General features: G+C 37.5%; 1 protein-coding gene across 2 annotated transcripts in view; it reads left to right on the forward strand.

Annotated features, from left to right (window-relative positions):
* DOK5 (docking protein 5) overlaps positions 1 to 20,385 on the forward strand; it is a 169,070-nt gene that overhangs the window by 63,408 nt on the left and 85,277 nt on the right. For both annotated transcript variants that reach the window (XM_063102212.1, XM_063102203.1), the window contains exon 2: positions 15,267 to 15,374. In XM_063102212.1, the coding sequence (XP_062958282.1) occupies positions 15,340 to 15,374 (35 nt within the window). In that variant the 5' untranslated portion in view covers positions 15,267 to 15,339. The remainder of the gene's footprint in view (positions 1 to 15,266; positions 15,375 to 20,385) is intronic.

The following is a 20,385-nucleotide window of genomic DNA, read 5'->3' on the forward strand; positions in this document are numbered from 1 at the left end:
CTTCCCCCCTTGTAGGACTGTAAAGTGTTGTCCCAACACTCCATCAAGATGATATCTACAAAGACCATCTAGGGAGAGACTTTCATCTGTGCCAGGCAATAATGAGCCCTTCCCACCATGGTGTTCATGGAGACCACATAAAAAGCCTGGACTTCAAATCCTACCCAGCAGTAATGAGGTGCTCTTCTCTGTCCCCACTGGAGTGGTGTCAGAGGAGACCTAGTGGAGTCGGCATCACCAGGTGGTAATGAGACCACCCCCACTGCAGAATTTGTGGAGGTCGTGTGAGCAGACTGAACTACCACCCCTGCCTGGCAATAATGAGGAGCCCCCTCAAGTATCAATGATTCTGAGGGGAAGTCTGGATTTTTACCAGCAGTAACAAGAAGTCACGTTCCCTTACCCCTTTCTCTGTCATAGAAGAATTAGAGGAAGAATCCAGCCGAAATAGGTTTAAGATCCAGAATCTTGTAATATAATGCCCCAAATGCCCAGGTCTCCATAAAAGTGTTCATCATACCAAGGATAAGAACAATGGATGCCCACACTGAGATGACAGAATTATCTGACAAAGATATTAAAGGAGTCATGATCACAATACCCCAATAAGCAATTACAAACATGCTTGAAACAATTTTAAACAAAGAAAATCTCAATAAAGAAACAGAAAGTTTCCCCCAAAAAATAAGATATAAAAAAGAACCAAATGGAAGTTTTAGAACTGAAAAATACAATAACTGCAATAAAAAGCCTAGTGGATGGACTCAACAGCAGAATGGGAAGGAGAGAGGAAAGAGAAAAATAGCAATTACCCAGTTGGAACAACAGAGAGAAAATGCACTGAAAAAATTAAAGTTACAGTTTTAGGAGCCTGTGGGACTATAACAAAAGACCTAAAATTCATGTCATCAGAACCCAGAAGGAAGGAAGAGAGAGGACGGAACTGAAAGAGTACTTAGCAGAAAGAAGATCACTCCTCAAGTGCTAAAAAAAATAGAACTGTCAACCGAAAACCTCATACCTAGAGAAAACGTCCTTCAGAAATGAAGGAGAAATAAGACATTGTCAGATGAAATAAGACAAAGAGAACTTGCCGCCCCCAGATCCACTCTAAAGGAATAATTAATGAGAGATTTCTAAAGAGAAAGGAAATGATACAGGAAGAAATCTTGGAACATCAGACGGGAAGAAAGACTCAGTAAGCAAAAATATGAGTAAATGTGATAGGTTCTGCTTCCCGTCTCCAGTTTCCTAAATTATGTTTGATGGTAAAAGCAAAAATTATATCTCTGTCTGGTGTAGTTCTAAATAGATGTAGCGGAAGTATCTAAGACAGTTATAAACAGGAGAAGGAAAATTGCATGAAGGGTGGTAAGGCTTATCCCAGGGAAATGACAACTTGTATTCACCCAAATATCCGTCTTATGAATGTTTATAGCAGCTTTATTCATAACACTAAGAAACAACCCAGATGTCCTTCAGTGACTGAATGGGTAAACCAACTGTGATACAGGAATACTGTAGAGAACTACCACCTGGATGAATGAACAAAGAATCATGCTGGGTGAAAAGCCAAAGCCAGAAGAAGCTGATTATATGTATGATTTGATTATAATTATGATTATATTTATACAATATTCTTAAAATGCCAAAATTATACAAGAGGACAGCAGATTAGTGGCTGCCAGGGGTTAAGGAGGGCATGGGGCAGGAAGGAAGTGACTGTGGTCATAAAAGGGCAAGTGAGAAATCCTTGGGATGATGTCAGTGTTCTGTGTCTTCACTGTATTAACATTTATATCCCAGTCGTGATGTCATATGATAGTTTTGCAAGATAGTCCCTTTAGGGGAAATTGGTGAAGGATATACAGGATCTCTGCATTATTTGCTACAACTGCATGTGACTCTACCTTTATCTCCAAATACAAAGATTAATTAAAACATGAAAAAGCATTTACATGTTTCTGCTTACTCTCCTGGGCTTTTGCTTACTCCAGGAGCATAAGCCCCAGCTAGCCTGCTGGAGAATCAGAGATCGTGCACCGCAGAGCTGAGTCATCCCAGCCAATTTCAGGACAACCTGATTTGACTTCTTACATGTGAATGAACCCAGCCATGGTTAAGGAAGCCAGGTCAGATCAGCAGAAGTGCCCCCTCAACAGATGTATCAGTTAGAAGTGATAAGTGGTTGCTGTTTTAAGCTATTAAACTTTCAGGTGATTTGTTATGCAAAAATAGCTAACTGCTACAGAAATCCTCCCTAAGACCTGAAAGATGAGAAGAAGCCAGCCATGTAAACTGCAGGGGAGGAGAGTTCTGGCATATTCTCTCATATCTTGTCAGAAAAGAACATAAGATTTTGGAGGCTGGCCTGTCATAAGTGGAGCAGGAAGTGGTGGGAAATGAGGCCTGACATGTAGGCGGGGGTCAGATTATAAAAGTCCAGGCTAAGAAATTGGAACTTAGTCTTAGTGATTCTGGCTTGGAGATCACTCAAAGACAGTTTCGCAGGTCCCTTTGGAAGTGCCAGGGAGGTCATTTTTTTTTTTTTTTTTTAACTCTGCCAAATTCTTATTGGATACATACAACCAAGTGACAGGGGTCTGCAAAGGTAGTCTGTAATCGTGACTGCCACATGCCAAGCGTTGTGCTATGGCCTGAGGTACTTGCGTTATCTGTCCCTGCGCAGTAGAAGGTGAACTTTGTGGACTTCACTTTGCACATTGCTATTGCCCCAGTGCTCTAAACAGTGCCTGGCGTGTAGTAGCTGCTCAGTAAATATTTGCAGAATTAACGAGTAAATGCAGGAAACAAAATGTGTGTTGGCTTTGTTTGCATTCAAATCACCATCTATTTGGAAGGTATGAACTACTAACCACTGTGGAGCGCTTACCATATGCTAAGCAATATGCTAAGTACTTTAAATGCGCTAGTTCATTCAATTTTTACAATAGCCCATAGGAGAGATAGCATTATTAATTCATTTAAAAAGTACAATAAAATATTATATATAATATATATATTATATATAAGCTCATATTTTCAACGTATACATAACTGCCTATTCATTATGCTTAACAATGTAATGTTTATATAAACTTGTATGTTCAGTAGTCATGACACATTCAATATATCCATCACCAAATTTCACATCCTTCCTACTAAACTTGGTCCTCTTCCAGGCTCTCTCAGCTAATGGAAACTCTCTCCTTCCACTTGCTTGAGTTAAAAATCTTGAAACCATCCTTGACTCTTTCCTTATTCTCACCTCTCCATCCAATTCCATCCACAAATCCTGTTGATTCTATTGTTGAAATATATGCACATTCTGACTTCTTCTCTCCTCCTCCTCCACTTCCATCCTTGTCCAGGTCACCATCACCCCCACGTAGTTTATTGCAACAGCCTCCTAACTAATTTCCCTGCTTTGCCTTTACCACCTACTTAAGTTGGATTATTCCTTCCATTCAAGACTTTTCATCTCCCCTCCAGTGTCACTCAGATAAAAAGCCAGTCTTTCCAGTGAGACCCATAAGGGCTGTCCAGTATGAGCCCCTCCACTTCCTGCTGGTCCTGACTTCTCTCATCTCATGCTGGCCTCCTTATTCTTTCTTCAACATGCCAGGCATGTGTCTGTTTCAAAGCCCATGGGTTGTTCCTTCTACCTAGAGGCCTCTTCCCCCACGTACCCACTCTATTTAATGTCATTGCTCAGATGTCACCTTTCCTATGAGAACTTCCCTGATAACCCTATTTAAAATCTCATTACCAGCCACTAACAATTCCTATTCACTTTCCTTGGTTTATTTTACTTCATGGTATTTAACACCATATGACATATTTATGATGTATTATCTATGTAGTGTAAGAAGCACACACATGCGTGTACACACACACACACACACACACACAAACACAAACATATATATCTTATTGATCGTCTGTAAGCCCAAGAAGGCAGCAGATTTTTCCCATTTTATTTACAGCCATGTATTTTGTACCTAAATAGTGCCTGGCACATGGTAGGCACCCAGTACATATTTGTTGAATGAATTAATAAATGATACCAGCATTCTGATTTTTGTTTGAATAGAATGCTCACTCAGTATTGGATTCTATGGCATTTCTTTAGAGTAGTTTGCTTTTTCTGGTTAGAAATAGCAGGTAGATAAACAGATGGCAACTGCTGATGGCTTCTTTCTGCAGATCTTTTGCTCTTCACTCTTTCTCCTGCTTTATAGATCTGGAAAAAAGATCAGAAAAGCATCAGAGACAGAGAAAGAAAAGGCTACATAACTTTCTCTTTTACTGCTGGCTTCCTTGACACTGGACACTGGTCAACTTTGTAGTGATGAGGGAAGGGTGTCCTGTGTGTGGAGAGCATGATCTCAGCAGTTCATGGCAGATATTGACTCCACGGGAATTTTTTTCAAAACAATGTATTTCTTGTTTAATTATACTAAAAAATACATATTTACTACAGGACATGTATTTATAAGTGAAGAATATAAACTGAAGAAAGCAGCAAAATAAGATGATAAGGTAGAGTGGCCAGTTTTTGAAGATTCTGGAATGTCTGATTAAGATGTTGGTTTTTTGCCTAAAGGCAATGGGCAGCTGCAGAAATGCTTTAAGTGGAGGAATGATGTGGTTAGGTTTGTGTTTGAAGACAACTCCAGATGTTATGTAGAAAGAGGATTGAAAAGTGGCAAGCATGAAAGCAGGGGGCTCTCTGAAACTCAGAAGATGGGGGCTCAGATGAGGGTGGCAGTCCCCTGCAGAGATAAAAATATTCTAGGTTTAGCTAGAGGGTAAAATGCACAGGACTTAGTGACAGATGGATTGTATTAAAAGATAATTTTCAAAAACAGGTAAAATCATGACTCTCATACAGATGTAGAATGAGTATGTGTTAAGATTCTACTTAACTCATTAATTAAATGAAGGAACAAAGCAGAATATTATAACTAGTTCAAAGGGCAATTCAAAGAACCTACACATTTATACATCCAAAATAGTGAAATAAATGTTGGAAAGGAGAGAGGCCTAGCTTTATGGAGAATGGTGGGGGGCAAGCAATTGAACCTCTACTGAACAAGACAGAATGTGCATATAGACTAGAATTATTTTGCACTGTTATCAGTTACCTTCAATGTACAGAGTTATAGAATAGCTCCCACAAAATCATAAGCAGCTAACCCTGAAAAGGTGCTTGCTAGAGAATGCATAGATTTTTTTTATTGAAGCACAGATTTTTTTTTCCTAGAATTGCTTTTGTGTGTGTGTGTGTGTGTGTGTGTGTGTGTGTGAGAGAGAGAGAGAGAAGAGAGAGAGAGAGAGAGAGAGAGAGAGAGAGAGAGAGAGAGAGAGAGAGAGAAGATCAAATATAGCTCATGATCTTTCTGCATGAGCAACTGGCCCTATTTACTGAATAAGTATACTCTATTTGTATACATACTGGAGGAGAAAGGTTAAAAAAACAGGAATAACATCCTTTTTATACTTAATAATTTATTAATAGTATTTTCTATGGTATAAATATTATTTTACAAGATCATTTTTAATTATGGCAATTTTCAATTTACAGATATGCCATAAGTAATTAAGCCAGTCCTCTGGAACAGTTAGAGTATTTCCAGTTTTTATCCCGTAGATTGCTTTTCCCATATGTTTGCATATTCCCTCAGTTATTTCCTCAGGGGGAAATTCCTAGAAGTAATATTTCTGGGTCAAAGTGTCGGCATAATTCCGCCTCTGGAAAGGTTGTGCTAATTTACTTCACCATCAGTAAAGGGCCGACATAGCTAATTTATTGCCTGTGGATGCTTTTTAAGTATTTTTATCCTCTTTATGCATATTTTATTTTATGATGAATTATCTCATTTTTGCTGGTATTTTTCTTTGCAGTGAGTTTAAAATGTACCTTCTATCCACCATACAACCTTCTCCAAATTAGCATTTCTTTCCTTACTAATGTACGGTATGTACAAAGGATAGGCATCATAGAATCGTGTTGTTCACTCATTAAAAAGATTTTTTTTTTCATTCATAAAATACATGATTCTGACCCAGCTCATTATATTGGTTAGCAAAATTGGTAGCAGCCTACAAATTATGATTCAAGGATGCCAATCTCCCTCTTTTGTACTCTTTATGTACCAACTTCTGAAATCCTGCCATGACAGAGTCATTCACAGGACTGGAAAATTGTAACCATCCCGGTCTCAGAAATCATCCAGGTCAAAGCTTTCATACTGTAGAAGGAGAACTTTGCAGACAATGGCAGACAGGATGGAGAGGGAATTATCCGCTGGGATAGCTGCTATCTCCTGTTTCTTTCTGGTTAGTCTCCTTTGACTTCCAGATTTTATCAACGAGCATCATTTTCTATGGCTGTTGGGGAGTCCTGGGGTTATGGCATTTCATCAGTCTCAAAGTGACAGAGAACCCTGAGACTCTGGGAGGATCAGGCGCTCATGGCGAAGTGACTGGTCAGCCCCAGGGAGTGATCTGCACAGGACAGCAGGGAGTAGTAGCCTGGACATTAGTTTCCTGCCACTGTGACTAAGGAATTGTGAGAGGTTGTGGGTTGAGAGATACAAGGGAGGCCAAGAAAAACTGAGAAGTTGAGTGAGATATTTCTCAGGTAGTTAGAAATACTTAGCACATTTGGGTTTCTGGACTCCTGTTGAGGATACTGAATATATTGTCACTTAAGGAGAGATAGTATGGAGTTCTATTCAAAGCATATACTTCTTACAGACTGCTAGGATACCTGTGAGCCCTGTATTAGGATCTTAAGTTCCCAGTTTCAGAAATACTCCCTTAAAAACTATCTCTGTAGGTGAACACTTGCTGCCAGTGAACTTAAAATTACAAATGCAAATGTCACACTGAAATAGTTAGCTATAAAGTAGTCATCCAGAAGAAAGAGCATATGGTTACAACTGAATGTCTCTTTTTAGATTATGATAAGCATGAAAATAAACTTCCTACAGATGGCTCGACCCTCAGCATGAGTTCGTGCATCCCTAGTAGTTCAACTTTTCTGGAAAAGTCCTGGAGTAATGTATAAGAGCTTGTTTTCCAGAGTCAGGCAAACCAAAGTTGGAAGCCTGTCTTGTTTCTACTAACTTCATGCGATTGAGTAAGATACTTAACCTCACTAAGGCTATATTCTCTCTTCTGTAAAATAGGCATAATAGCACCTGCCTCACTTGAGATTTTTGAGAGGATCAGTTGAAATATGCACACGAAGGGCTCAGCATTCCGCAATGCACAGAGAAAGAGTTCAGCCAAAGCTAGGCATTGGTATTCACATCCTGGATGAGAAAATATTTGATTTGTTTTGGAGGGTAGGTGAAAATAGGAGTAGTGTATGAGAAATGAGGCTAATTCAGCATTGTAGGGATGAGAATATATTTTAGAGGTTGGGGAGAATGCTCTGAGAAGAGAAAGTTGCTGTGATTACAGAATAGGAATGATGACAAAATGGAAAACAATCATAACCTCCTTCCCCTCCCCCATGTTCACCTTAACTTCATAAAATAAGATGACTATAAAAACCTAACTACATAACCCATCACTAGAAACAGACATGCTAATATGTCTGCAAGAGAAAGAACTCTTCAGGATTCATCCACATTACCTGTAGAATTGTGATGTGGACAGGGAGACCAGAAATTTGGTGGAGGGGGTTGAAAAAGACTCAGGTCAACATTTTAATATAATTTTATTAAAGTAAAATTTTGGCTTGTTGAGAGATGTGAGCATATAGGGATTCTCACCAGGGCATATTCACTTCTCTGTTTCCCACAAGACGGACTTGTCAAACAGATTTTTATGTTCATCAAAGGTGTCCTGAACCTAAAGAGTTGAGAAATACAACCATAGACCACAGGTTGGCAAACTATGACCCACAGGCCAAATCTGGCTGACTGCTTGATTTTGTAAATAAAGTTTTATTGGAATATAGCCACACACTCTCTTTTACATATGTTCTATGGCTGCTTTTGTGCTATATCTGCAGAAGTGAATTACAACAAAGACCTTAGGGCCCTTGAAGACTCACATATTTACTGTCTGGTCCTTTACAGAAAAAGTTTGCCGACTCTTGGGGTAGACCATAAAGGCCTAAATAGTCACATCTTACTAAGGCTTTCCTCTCTCTACAGCTTACATAGAGGGGGGTGTACTGTTTCCTTGTAACAGGAATTTTGTGACCAAAATTTGCTTTCTGTTATTTTATAAGTGTCCATGCATCCAGAAGAATAATTGTGATTCTGTTCAAGACACTGTGATGGATTGCTGATAAAATTAGGAACTCTAAGCAAATTCTTAATTGTTTCAGCTGCTTCGTGGCACTGAAAATCTTGGTGAACCTACCAGAATATTCTGTTAGGAAAATAAGCCAGTAAAAATGTCAGGGATTTTAAATCAGGGCTAAGCAATTATTATAGATACCAAGTTTTAAAGAAAGAAAAGACCATGGAAAAGTAGAACAAATTCTATATGAATTGGTGACAATTTAAAGCTGAAAATTAAGTATAATAACATCATCATTATCACCAACAAAATACACACTGAATGCGATTTTCACATAACTACTAAATCTGCTGTGTATCCACCCAAGTTGTCAAAACCGTATGACATGCTTATCTGTTTAAGCTTTGGCAGAGGTTTGTGTGAATTGACTTGTCCAAATCAGGGGCTTTGAAGATATTCACAAAGCCTCACATTCTTCAATCCCAGATCATCATGTATTCATCTATAGCACTGCTTCTGATTTTGCCCCCCCAGGGGACATTTGGCAATGTCTGGACACAGTTTTGGTTGTCAGCTGGGGTAGGTGAGGGTGCTACTGGCATTTAATGGGTGGAGGCCAGAGATGCTACTAAATACCCTACAATGCACAGGGCAGCCTCCACCCCACCCTTCCTATCAAAAATTATCTGGCCCAAAACGTCAACAGTGCTGAGATGAAGAAACACTAATGTATTGGAGGTGAGATATCTCAACATGAAAATTATTCTGTCGTTGAATTCTCTAACAATGTGTGGATCATTAGGATTATCTACTATTTATGGCCAGTGAAACTACTCTTTCCTATTATGGTTGGGATAAGAGATTTCTTTTTTAAATAAAAACATCTGTTAGTTGAAAAAGTCAATTTAAAGAAAAATGTTAATTAAATAATACTACACCTGGCAAGTAGATTTGTCATGTAAAACATGGAGACAGTTGAATGAATTTTTAAAAATTCAGTAAACTATTAAGTGAATGGGATTATTTTTAAGTTGTCATCCTTTGAAATGATGTCAGTGTTATTCCAACTAGTCTTCATGTATTACCATGTTCAATGTTTCCCTGTTTTATTTCCTCTAAACAATACTGAGATATTGAGGATAAGTTTTTAGTCCTCTGGGTACCAGGTGGCTCTTCTAGTGTTCTTAGGACAGAGCGTGCTGGCAGTTGAAATTTACTCTAGCTCAGCTCAGTGTATTACATTTCACCTTCAGTGTCTCTCAGACTCAAGACGGCATCTCCCCCTGCTCTATTTCAAAGGCCACTGTGCGCCACTTGTTGGAAACCACCCATCTCAGAGGCCCTCATTATGAAGCACTTGGAGAATTCTTTGTCTGCAGTCCCAAGTGGGAGGCACCGTGTAGTCGGAAAGTTCTTTATGAATATTTATGTCATTGGCTTGCAGATTAAAAATAAAATAAAGGGGGAACATGTTAAAGAACAAATTTGTCTGGCCCCACCCCAAGAGGTTCTGATTCAGTAGACCTCGGCTAATCTCTAGGCATCTGCATATTTAACAATTTCCTTGAGTGATGCTGAACCACATCCTGAGAACCACTGATGTATGATGTCTGACAGAGTAAAGGAAGCATCGTGATTGAACAGATTGCTCTCAACTTTTGTACTGTTTTACTGTCTGCTTTATTATTATTATTATTATTATTTTGGTGGCTGGCTGGCTAGGGGAAACAAACCTTTAAACTTGGGTTTACAAGTCTCTTCTCTAACCAACTGATCTAACTGGCCAACCTGTCTACTTTTGTACCATGTGTTTGAACCTTACAGCTTGACATTCTAAACTGCCTTTTCATAATTGAGTTTTCCTTATCTCCCAATAAACCAGCATGTTTTGATTTATTACACAGTGACTTCAGCAATATTGCATGTGAAATTATATGATAGCATTTTTGCAATTATTTGATTGTAACATTGCATTTTTGCCCTTACTACTTAGTAAAAAAATGAGAAATAAAAGTTTCCTAAACTTAGTACAGATGGGTCAAAGATGGAAATTGTTAGTCATGCTGAAATTGAGGAATCTTTTGCTTGTGTTCACCGGCCTTTGGACACAAGCCAGGCAAATATTGGTTCGACTATGAAAAAAATGAATGAATTAAAAAAAAAAAGTTAGAAATGCTCTTATTGAAGATTGGGTCTGAAACTGAGGCATAATTAGGAAATCAGAATATCTTCCTCGGTGAAAATATCTTTTTCTTGTAGTGGGCATATTTTTTGCATACTGTAGCTCATTCAGTTTTTGAACACATTCTCAGGAGCATGTACAAAAGAGAAAGGTTGCCAGTAATAGAATGATAGTGAGAAAACTATTCTCCACACCCTTTATTTGAACAAGCAGAGTGACAATCATTTCCACTGTAACCACAGTCCTCTGGTGGTGGTAGAACTTTAAGAGAGCTGATCATCTCATTTGTTATTCAGATATATGCAACATGTTGATAAGACTGTCTTTGCCAACCCTAGGACTGAGAATGCTAATTTTCATGGCTGAATCTCCATCCTGAAAAGGGTTTTGTGCTTGAACTCTTACTAATGGCTCTTGTAATTTGCCTTCTTGAAGTTACTCAATCTAGTGGTTAATTAGACTATGATCTGATGGCCAAAAAAAAAAAAAAAAAAAAATAGGACTGGAGAAGAAAGTAGATGTCAGTTGTTAAATTAAACCATAATTTTAAGATCTTGGTCAAATATCTCTACATCTTTCCATCTTTAAAATATTTAATTAAACATTTTATTTTTAGATAATTGTAGATTCACACTGAATTGTAAGAAATACTATACAAAGATCCTATACCCTTTACTGAGTTTCTCTGGTAGTATATATTTCCAGAACTAGAGTACGACGATCCTAACCAACATGTTGACATTATAAAATACTTTTATATACTGCTTTTAATATATACTGCTGATACTTTTCTAAGAAATGGCCACCTGTTTTTCAGTATGGCTGTACTATTTTACATTTTCACCAGCAATGTATGAGTGATCCAATTTCTCTGTGTCCTTGACAGCATTTGGTAGTGCTATTATTATTATTATTTTAATTTCAGCCAATTTGATAGGTGTGTAGTGATATCTCATTGTGGTTTTTATTTACATTTCCCTGATGACTAATGATGTTGAACATCATTACATGTGATTCTACACCATCTGTATACACCCTTGGGTGAAATGTCTGTTCGTGTCTTTTGTCCCTTTTGTAGTTGGATTATTTTTTCACTGTTGAGATTCAAGAGTTCTGTGTATATTCTAGATACTAGTCCTTTGTCAGATATGTGGCTTGCAACTATTTTCTCCCAGTCTCTACTTGCCTTTTCATCCTTTTAACGGGGGTTTTCACAGAGCAAAAGTTTTTAACTTCGATGAGGTCCAATTTATTAAGTTTTCTTATATGGATTGTGCTTTTGGCATCAAGTCTAAGAACGCTTTGTCCAGATTATGAACCCAAACATCATTGTCTCATACTTTTTTCTAAAAGTTTTATGGTTTTATTTTACATTTAAGTCCATTTTGAGCTAACTTTTGAGGTGGGTATTTTAAGTCAAGGTGGGTTTTTTGTTCATTTGTTGTTGTTTTTTATTCTGCCTGTGAATGTCCAATTGCTTCAGCACCGTTTGTTGAAAAAGACACTCCTCCTGCCTTGAACTGCTTTCTGCCTGTTGTTATATCCCTTCGTGGAGTCAATAACTGTGCAGATGAAAGCCAACACAATTGATTTTAATTACACTGTTGCTCCTGGGTATTTAGAAATAACATAATTCTTTCATTTAATTTACAGTATTAACTTTTATTACACAAAAGAAACCTAACAAACCAAAATTAAAACTTATTCTCTCAACTCAGAAAACATTGTTAACATTTTGAGATTTATGTATATATATATATATATGTATATATATATATATATATATATATATATTTTGGTCTTTTTCCATGCATTTTTAATAGAGTGGAAATTATGACATACAAAGTTTTAAATTCTACTCCCCCATAACATATTATGAACACGTTCCTATGTCATTAGAAATGCCTTCTAAACATTTGAAACTACCTATGTTGTCTTATAGATAGATAACATATGTGTTATAGATGTAGTATAATTTGCTATGCATATATAATGTATACTATCTGTATCACTGTATTTCAATATAATGACTACCTATGTTATTTTGTAGATGTTTAATGCATATTATATGTGTACTATATATCATGTACTATCATATATGCTATATGTATACCATGTTTACTCTAATTAACTACTTATGTTATTTTATAGATGACTAACACATATTACATTACATATTATAGAAGTATTATAATTTACTTTGTCACTATTGTTGAAGATTTAATAGTGTCTAATTTTCATTATTATAAGTAATAGTGCTAACATTTTATTATACATTCAGTGAGATCAGACACATATCTTACCCTCTGTATTTAGAGCTCAAACTCAGGTGAATTTAATCTTTTTTATCACCTAAAAGAAGGCAATTAATGTATGTTCATGTTAATGAGACAGAAGAAGAAAATAAAATATATTGAACTTTATAGACAAGTAGTAGTGATCCTGAATTCTTCACTCCTCTGCCAAGACCAGTAGAATCATAAGAGGTGTTTTCAGTTGACTGCTGTTTGAATGACCAAACATTTTATGTTGACTTTGTTTAGCTTCTTCGTACTGGCCCATAGGTTCTTAAGCTTTATGGTACACAGATTTATTTACCAGTTGAATGTACAAAACCACATATATATGGTACTTCAAAGGTGATTTTCGGATCAAGGATAGTCATGGCTTAACAGCACCCACCCATCTGCGCTTGAATATGAAATCCTTCTTTCATTGTTGGTGGCATTTTGGACTTTTTCTGTAGAATAGATTCCTGTTCCTTTAAGGTTATTTGTTGTCAAATGACCTTTAAAGATCATCAGTGAAGTTGAGTGGTGCCACTCAGTTCTTTGCCATCAGTGAACACTATTGTTAATTTAAACACTTATTAAGTTTTAGGCTTAAAAAAAAAATCCCATTTTATTTTGCTTTTTGTTTTTCATGTGCTAATTAGCTCTTGGCATTTTCTGTCTTTGGCATTATTTATATTTTAGTGTACTAATTTAGTTTATATTGGTTATTCCCCTCAAGGTGGTTTTGGTTGCTAGAATGAGATCCCCATTTATGCTAGCTCAACTAAAAATAAGTTTTGGTGTTCAGTTGCAGAGTCTAGTCTAGACTAGATGACTAGAGTTAGCGATATTGTATTGTATTTCAAAATAACTAGAAGAGAGGATTTTGAATGTTCTCATCACAAAGAAATGATAAATGTTTAAGATGATGGATATGCTAATTACTCTGATTTGATCATTACACAACGTATACATGTATTGAAATATCATGTTGTACTCTACAAATAGGTACAATTAAAAAATAATAAACTTGTATTTTCTAAAAAAAGTTGCAGTGATGTTGACAGTGATAGGCTCCTGGGGATAGGGATACAGATGATTTCCAAGAAACCTGAAGGAAGGACTGGATCTCAAAATTAGGAACTGAAAGATAACAAAGAACTAAATGTCTTCTTTACCATGAGTAGAAATGATCTTTTTCTCTCTAGCAGTTTTACTGCTTAACTACTGTGCATATTAGTCAACATGACCCCCAACCTCAGTTTATTACCTACCAGCATCGATCTTTTAATTCAGTCAGCACCTTTGGCAATAATCATCAGGCCCCTGGGCTGAATTTTCTAAGCAAGAATCTGTTTGGTGTTGACCAGCTAATTATTAGCTAGTTCAGTGTCTGGCCCACCTGTTCCCCGTCAGTTATGAGGAATATCATCACATGACACATATGAGCTGTCTCATTCCAGGACTGGCAACTAGATCTGTAGCGTATATCAAGTCCATCCTTTTCAGATTTAATTGCTTTTGAAGTTAGAGGTAGGGCCATTGATGCCTATGTAATTGTGATGATTTGGGATTTTATTTCTGGGACGTTTTTGAAATGTGATATTGTTTATAAAATGATATTGTTATAAAATCATGACCAGATTTGCCTTCAAATACCTTTTTTCATCTCTTTCTTAATTATATCATTACACAGTTTAGTCATTTTTTGTGGCCCTTTACCAATTTCTCCCTAACTCCTCCTTTATCCCCTTCCCCCTGCCTTTTCGCACCTCTAGTGGATAGTTCCATTGTTTCCTTTTGAAAGTTCAAGGACTTATTGTGATTGTTGTATCTTTCTTTCTTCTTTTTTTTTCTGAGCTCCCAGTCATGAGTGAAGACATGCCACATTTTTCTTTCTGTTCCTGGCTTATCTTACTTAACATAAGTTCATTCATGTTGCTGCGAATGGCAGAATTTCATTCCTTCTTATGGCGGAGTAGTGTTCCATTGTGTGTGTATATATACCACCTTTTCCTTATCCAGTCATCCGTTGATGGACATTGCAGTTGGTTCCAGCTCTTGGCTACTGTAAATAGAGCTGCAATAAACATGGGAGTCCAGGTATCCCTTCGACATGATGATTTCCATTCCTTTGGTATATACCTAGAAATTGTGGGATTGGATTGGTCTTGTTCTTCTAGTTCTTTGAGGTGTAACATTAGGTTGTTTATTTGAAATCTTTCTATTTTCTTTTGATGTAAGTGTTTATTTCAATAAACTTCCCTTTTAGTACTGCTTTTGCAGTATCCCATAGGTTTTGGTATGATGATGTGTCTTTATATTCTTTATTTTCTTTTGATTCCAGTAATTATTGGAATGACATAATACATCCATTTTGAAAACAATTTTAGTTTTTTAAATTTTACTTTCCCAAAGTAACACCACATTTCTGATTTCTGAATATTTAACAGATAAAAACATCAAAATGAAAACATCTCAATGCAAATGTCAGTAATAGACCAGTCAGTGGAGATGCTGAGCTCAGTCTTTGTATTTCCTTCCAGATTTATCAAAGATGCTGGTTAGTATTCAAGAAAGCTTCAAGCAAAGGCCCCAAAAGACTGGAGAAATTTTCTGATGAACGTGCTGCATATTTTAGGTGTTATCATAAGGTAAGTCTCAACTGCAGTAGCTTTCCAGAAATCTATTTACAGGGAGGTAACTTTAATTCACTGAGTCTGAATACCTGTCTAGATTATTTCACAGAGGTACAAATAATACTTTTTCCAAGTACAAAACATTCCTATAATGACATCTCATTGCTAATTGTTTAAAATAACTGACTAATGTGAAGCCAATCTTCTGGGTTTCTAATGTTTTGTTGTTGTTGTTTTTCAAGCTGTAGTATGGAACTTACCAGGTTGTTCTATAAATTTTCTATTTGGATAATAGGCATTATCCCAATAGTGAAGCCCCTTGAGGGTAAGGACTAGATTTTATTGTGTCTAGCACATTGTCTGATGCAGAAAAGACACTCATTCCACGCTTGGGGAATTTGGGGAGAAGAGAGAGGATGGAGCAGAAAGCAGGTGATTGGTGGAAGAAGAGCAAATTCCATCCATTTGTTGATTCCTTTACATTTGGTGACTAAATTTAATTTAGACTTGCAATTTTCTTAGTAGAAGTAAGCCTTCCTCATAGAAAAATAGTAATTGTGTTGAAATACATCATTCAAGGGCAGAACACTAAGATAAATACAAGTTTTAGTTACCATTTGGATTCACAATTTAGCTAATTCTTTCCTTGTACATGGCTGCTATGGGTCGAATATGTGCTTCCAAAGTTCATGTATTGGAAACTTGGTCTCCACTGTAGCAGTGTTAATAGGGTAGGAAATCTGACTATAGTATTTAAAAGGTGGGGCCTTTGAGCGGTGACTGGATCATGTTAACTGTGCTCTTGTGAACAGATTAATCCGTGTATGAAGTGATAAGTTATCATGCGTGTGGTTCAGATGGCTTTGTAAGGAGAGTAAGTGAGAAGGTTAGCTCTCTCACTCAGGCCCTTCTTGTTATGTGATACCTTGAGTTGCTGTAGAGAGTCACCCCACCAAGAAGATGACCCTCACCAGATGTGTTCCCTGGAACTTGGCCTTCACAGCCTCCAAACTGTAAGAAATAAGTTTAATTTTTTTTATAGGTTACCCAGTTTCAGATATTCTGTTGTAAGCAACAGAAATGGACTACTACAATGGCAATATATTTTTCTGGTTCTTGTTAATGTACATGCTATGTGTTCTCTCTTTTCAGGAAAATGTGTAAAAGCACATGTGTAATACTCCCCCAAGGCTCCGGTTATTTCCATATTGAGAAAATACTACTCTCTTGTATATGGAGAAACTATGCTTATTTTTATGACAGAACATTTTAATTTTGCTTTTCTGTCTCTAAGATTCTTTAATCCTCATTTGGTGACAATTCACTGGGGCTGGGACTTTTTGCATTTAAAATTGTATGTAAATCCAGTAGATCCGTTAGCACAGTGACTTAGCCAGATGGGGGAAGTGAACATTCTTTCCTATTGTGCAAATTCTTCAAAAGTAGTGATTTAGAACATCTTACCAAGGGACTATGTTGACACCGTGATTGATACAACTAGGAAAAGCAGTAGGGGAAGCTATATTCCTTCTCAAATTAGAGAACTAGAGTATTCTATGCTTTATAGGCATATCTATACATACATAAGGGAGGAAAGGACACAAAACTAGCCTTTGTGGCAAGTAGAAAAGGGAGTCAAGGACAGCATCTTCCGTGTATTTTATTTCCCCACTACCAGTGAAGAAGTTCCACCTTCTAGGGCCAGCATCATTCCCAGCCTTCCTTCTCTCCACAGGAGAACTCAGCTATACTCCTTATGAGTCCAGTTATCCTTTACCATTTATCTTCTGTATGTTAGATACTTCCATTATTTAAATAAGATTTTTTTTTTTTGTCCTCAGAAAGGCGTTATTGAATTGCAAATCTACTACTTAGGAGCAGTGATCCATGAAGCCAGTGATAGCATAACTTTCATCCCTTGCAAATAATCTTGAGGCAAGCTCTTCATTTCTACAACCCTTTAAACTAGTGGTATCCCATCATTTTGGACCAGATAATCTATGTCCCAGTTATCCTATAGGTACCCAGTATTTTACCTAATAACAAAATGTCAAACAACTATAGGAATGGCTTGCTTCATATTTGCTTGAGAGGACTTACCTTAAAAGGGGCTTCAAGATACCCGAGGTGGTGATTCTTTTATCTAGTGGAGCAAGACCGAGCTTAAGTGGCCAGAAATTATAGTTGCACATCAGCTCTTCTCTTGAGAACGTCAGCCAGTCTATAACTTTACAACTGACCGTCACCCTCGTTCTATCTGGTCATTTTGGTATGGCCACAGATGCCCTTGGTCTTTCCTTGCTTTGGTAGAGTTCCAGATATATCCAGAAATACTTGATTCTTCACAACTCCCTATACCTACCTTTCTGAATGTAGAAAAATAAAGAATAGGCTATGTTTTGCCAACAGAATGCAGTGGATTGAATTATGTTCCCCCCAAACTCCCTGAAGCTTGAATCGTGTCCCCCAAGTTTTATGTATTAGAAACTTAGCTCCCACTGTGACTGTTAAGAGGGTGGGAAATCCTATTATGGTAATTGAGAGGTGGAGCCTGAATTGGTGACTGGATTGTAGGACCATGCAGTAGTGAGTAGATTAATAATGGTGATCAGGGGCATGGTTCTGAGGGCTTTAAAAGAAGAGGAGAGTTTGTCTTTTTTGCTCTCTCTCTGCTCTCTCTGCTTCCCCATCTTGCAGTGTGAGACCCCTGGGCCCCTGTCACCACCACCAGATGGACTTTGGACTTCCCAGCCTCAGAAACTGTAGGCTATAAATTTCATTTTCTTTATAATTCACCCAGTTTCAAGTATTTTGTTATAAGCAACAGAAACAGACTCATACAAGACCTATACATATCTAAGAGAGAGGACAAGTAAAAAATTCATTATTGGAACTCCTCAGACCTAGTCCATCAGCACTCTAAATACTTCTGATAACCTTGACTGCTATCACTGAGGCACAAGCCACTGGGCTGCTTAATTCTCCATTCTCTGGAGTCTATTCAGTACACTTATACCATGTCACAATTGTCTTTACCTCAAAACCTTCAGCCGAGTCCTTACAATGTCCTACATGATCACGTGATTGGACTCTCTGTTGCCTGTTCAACCTCCTCTTCCAGTTTCCTCAGTCCCACCTTGCTCTTGTCCTGGTGCCCTCGGCTCCTTACTTTCCTTAGAAGATGCCACCCATGCCTACCTTTGTACTTGTTCTTCCTGTTTCCTGGAATGACGTCCCCTCTGCATACCCATGTTCTCACTCCCTTATTTGTTCAGGGCATTACTCAAATTGCTCCTCCTAGTGTGGCCATTTCTTGACCCCCTTATTTAAAATTAAATTCACCTGTTCACCCTCTTCCACATCTCCCTGTGGTTCTACTTGGCACTGTCACTACTTGGTTGTTTCCTATTGTCTTTCTCCCCACCCCAACCTCAAAATAAGTTCCACAAGAACAGGGATTGTTTTTGGTGGGGGCATGGTTCCCTATTAGTTAGTATTGAACACATAGTAGGAGCTTTTTAAAGCTTTAGCTGAAAAGTGATGAATATGACCACTAGAGAAAATGGAATTCATGCAGATGTCTATGCGCCATGCTTTTATTTAGCTTACCAAAAGAAATATGTGCCTGAGGCATCTGAAACCAGGAAAAGGAATTTTGATTTGGGGGAAATGGGGTGGGTGGTGATGGGGGTAGAAAAAGCCAGGATTTGGAGGTTTTAGGAGGACAGACTCAAATGTAAAACTAAAGTGAATTGAAAAGTTGTCCCTTGAATGTGAAAGGAGTAAGGGGAGGTTGAGCACAAACTTGCCCTATTTCAGACTTCTACCTGCTGGCTCTGGAATTTAATATGTAAATCTGTAGGGATCATGGTAAGCCACATTCTCTTTCATCTGTAATAATCATTAACCAAAGTTCAAAGCATTAGAACGGAAGAATTATCTACATTAAGCCTCCAAGCCCTTGATGAGTTCTTGTAGCTGATTCATCCTCCACACTCTTTTAGATCTGATACATTTAGTATTAATCTCTTGGGGGCGTATAAAGAGCTGGAGGAATTTTGAGATATGCATTTTTTTTTAATCTAAAATTCTGTGCAATTTATGAATCTTGATAATAAAATACTGGGGTTACAAGTAGCACACCATGACCAGATTTCAGAGTTTATTCTAATATAAATAAAGCAATTTCCCAAAGAAAAGAGGAAATGTACATTCTGCTATTTGATTAATACAGAAATGGTGTGGCGTATGTAGACATATTTCTCCTTTAGGAAATCTGTAGTATTTATGAGAGTGCAGTACTTCTTCCATTTCACTTTTAAAGATATTATTAAGAAAAAAAATGACAATTTTGCCTATCTGAATCTTTTGAGAAGTTTTAACACAAGAAATTGACTGTAGAATTTTAAAAACTTTGTCCCTTTCTCACTGAAAATGTAGCTGAAGATGCTGTCATGCAACGGTTGGGAAATAAATATATGAATAATGCACACACGGAACAACTGAGTTTTCATTTATTTACGTCTTCCACGAAGTGCCCCTCAAGCACCCATAGCTGTCAGAGATGGCTGTGAATTTGATTAACTGTAATTGCCACAATATTAAGACTCCAGTGGCTTTAAATGTAGTTCCTGACCTTGTTAAATGTGAGTTCCCTGTTTTTATACAGGAAATAAAGTTGCTCACACTAATCAGAAGGGGTTGAGAGTTTCCATGCATAGTTTTACTTTCTTGAGATGAATAAAAATCAAGAAGAAATGTAAGTGGAGGGAAGACCACCTGCTGCTTTTGAGACCAGGACAAATGGTGTGGTGGGAAACACACTGAACCGGATTTGGGAAACCTGGGTTCTCATCCTGGCTTACCACTACATGTGTCTGACAAGTTGCTTATTTATGTGTAGAGGTGACCTCCAAGGCAGGTCCCAGACAGTATTAACTTCCCCATCACCACATATTGCTGAGCCTGCAGCATTCAGCTCTCCTTGGACCAGAAGGACATTTCCAACACTTCCTGATATACAGCA

The sequence above is a fragment of the Cynocephalus volans genome, chromosome 1 (assembly GCF_027409185.1).
Source record: "Cynocephalus volans isolate mCynVol1 chromosome 1, mCynVol1.pri, whole genome shotgun sequence".
NCBI lineage: Eukaryota > Metazoa > Chordata > Mammalia > Dermoptera > Cynocephalidae > Cynocephalus > Cynocephalus volans.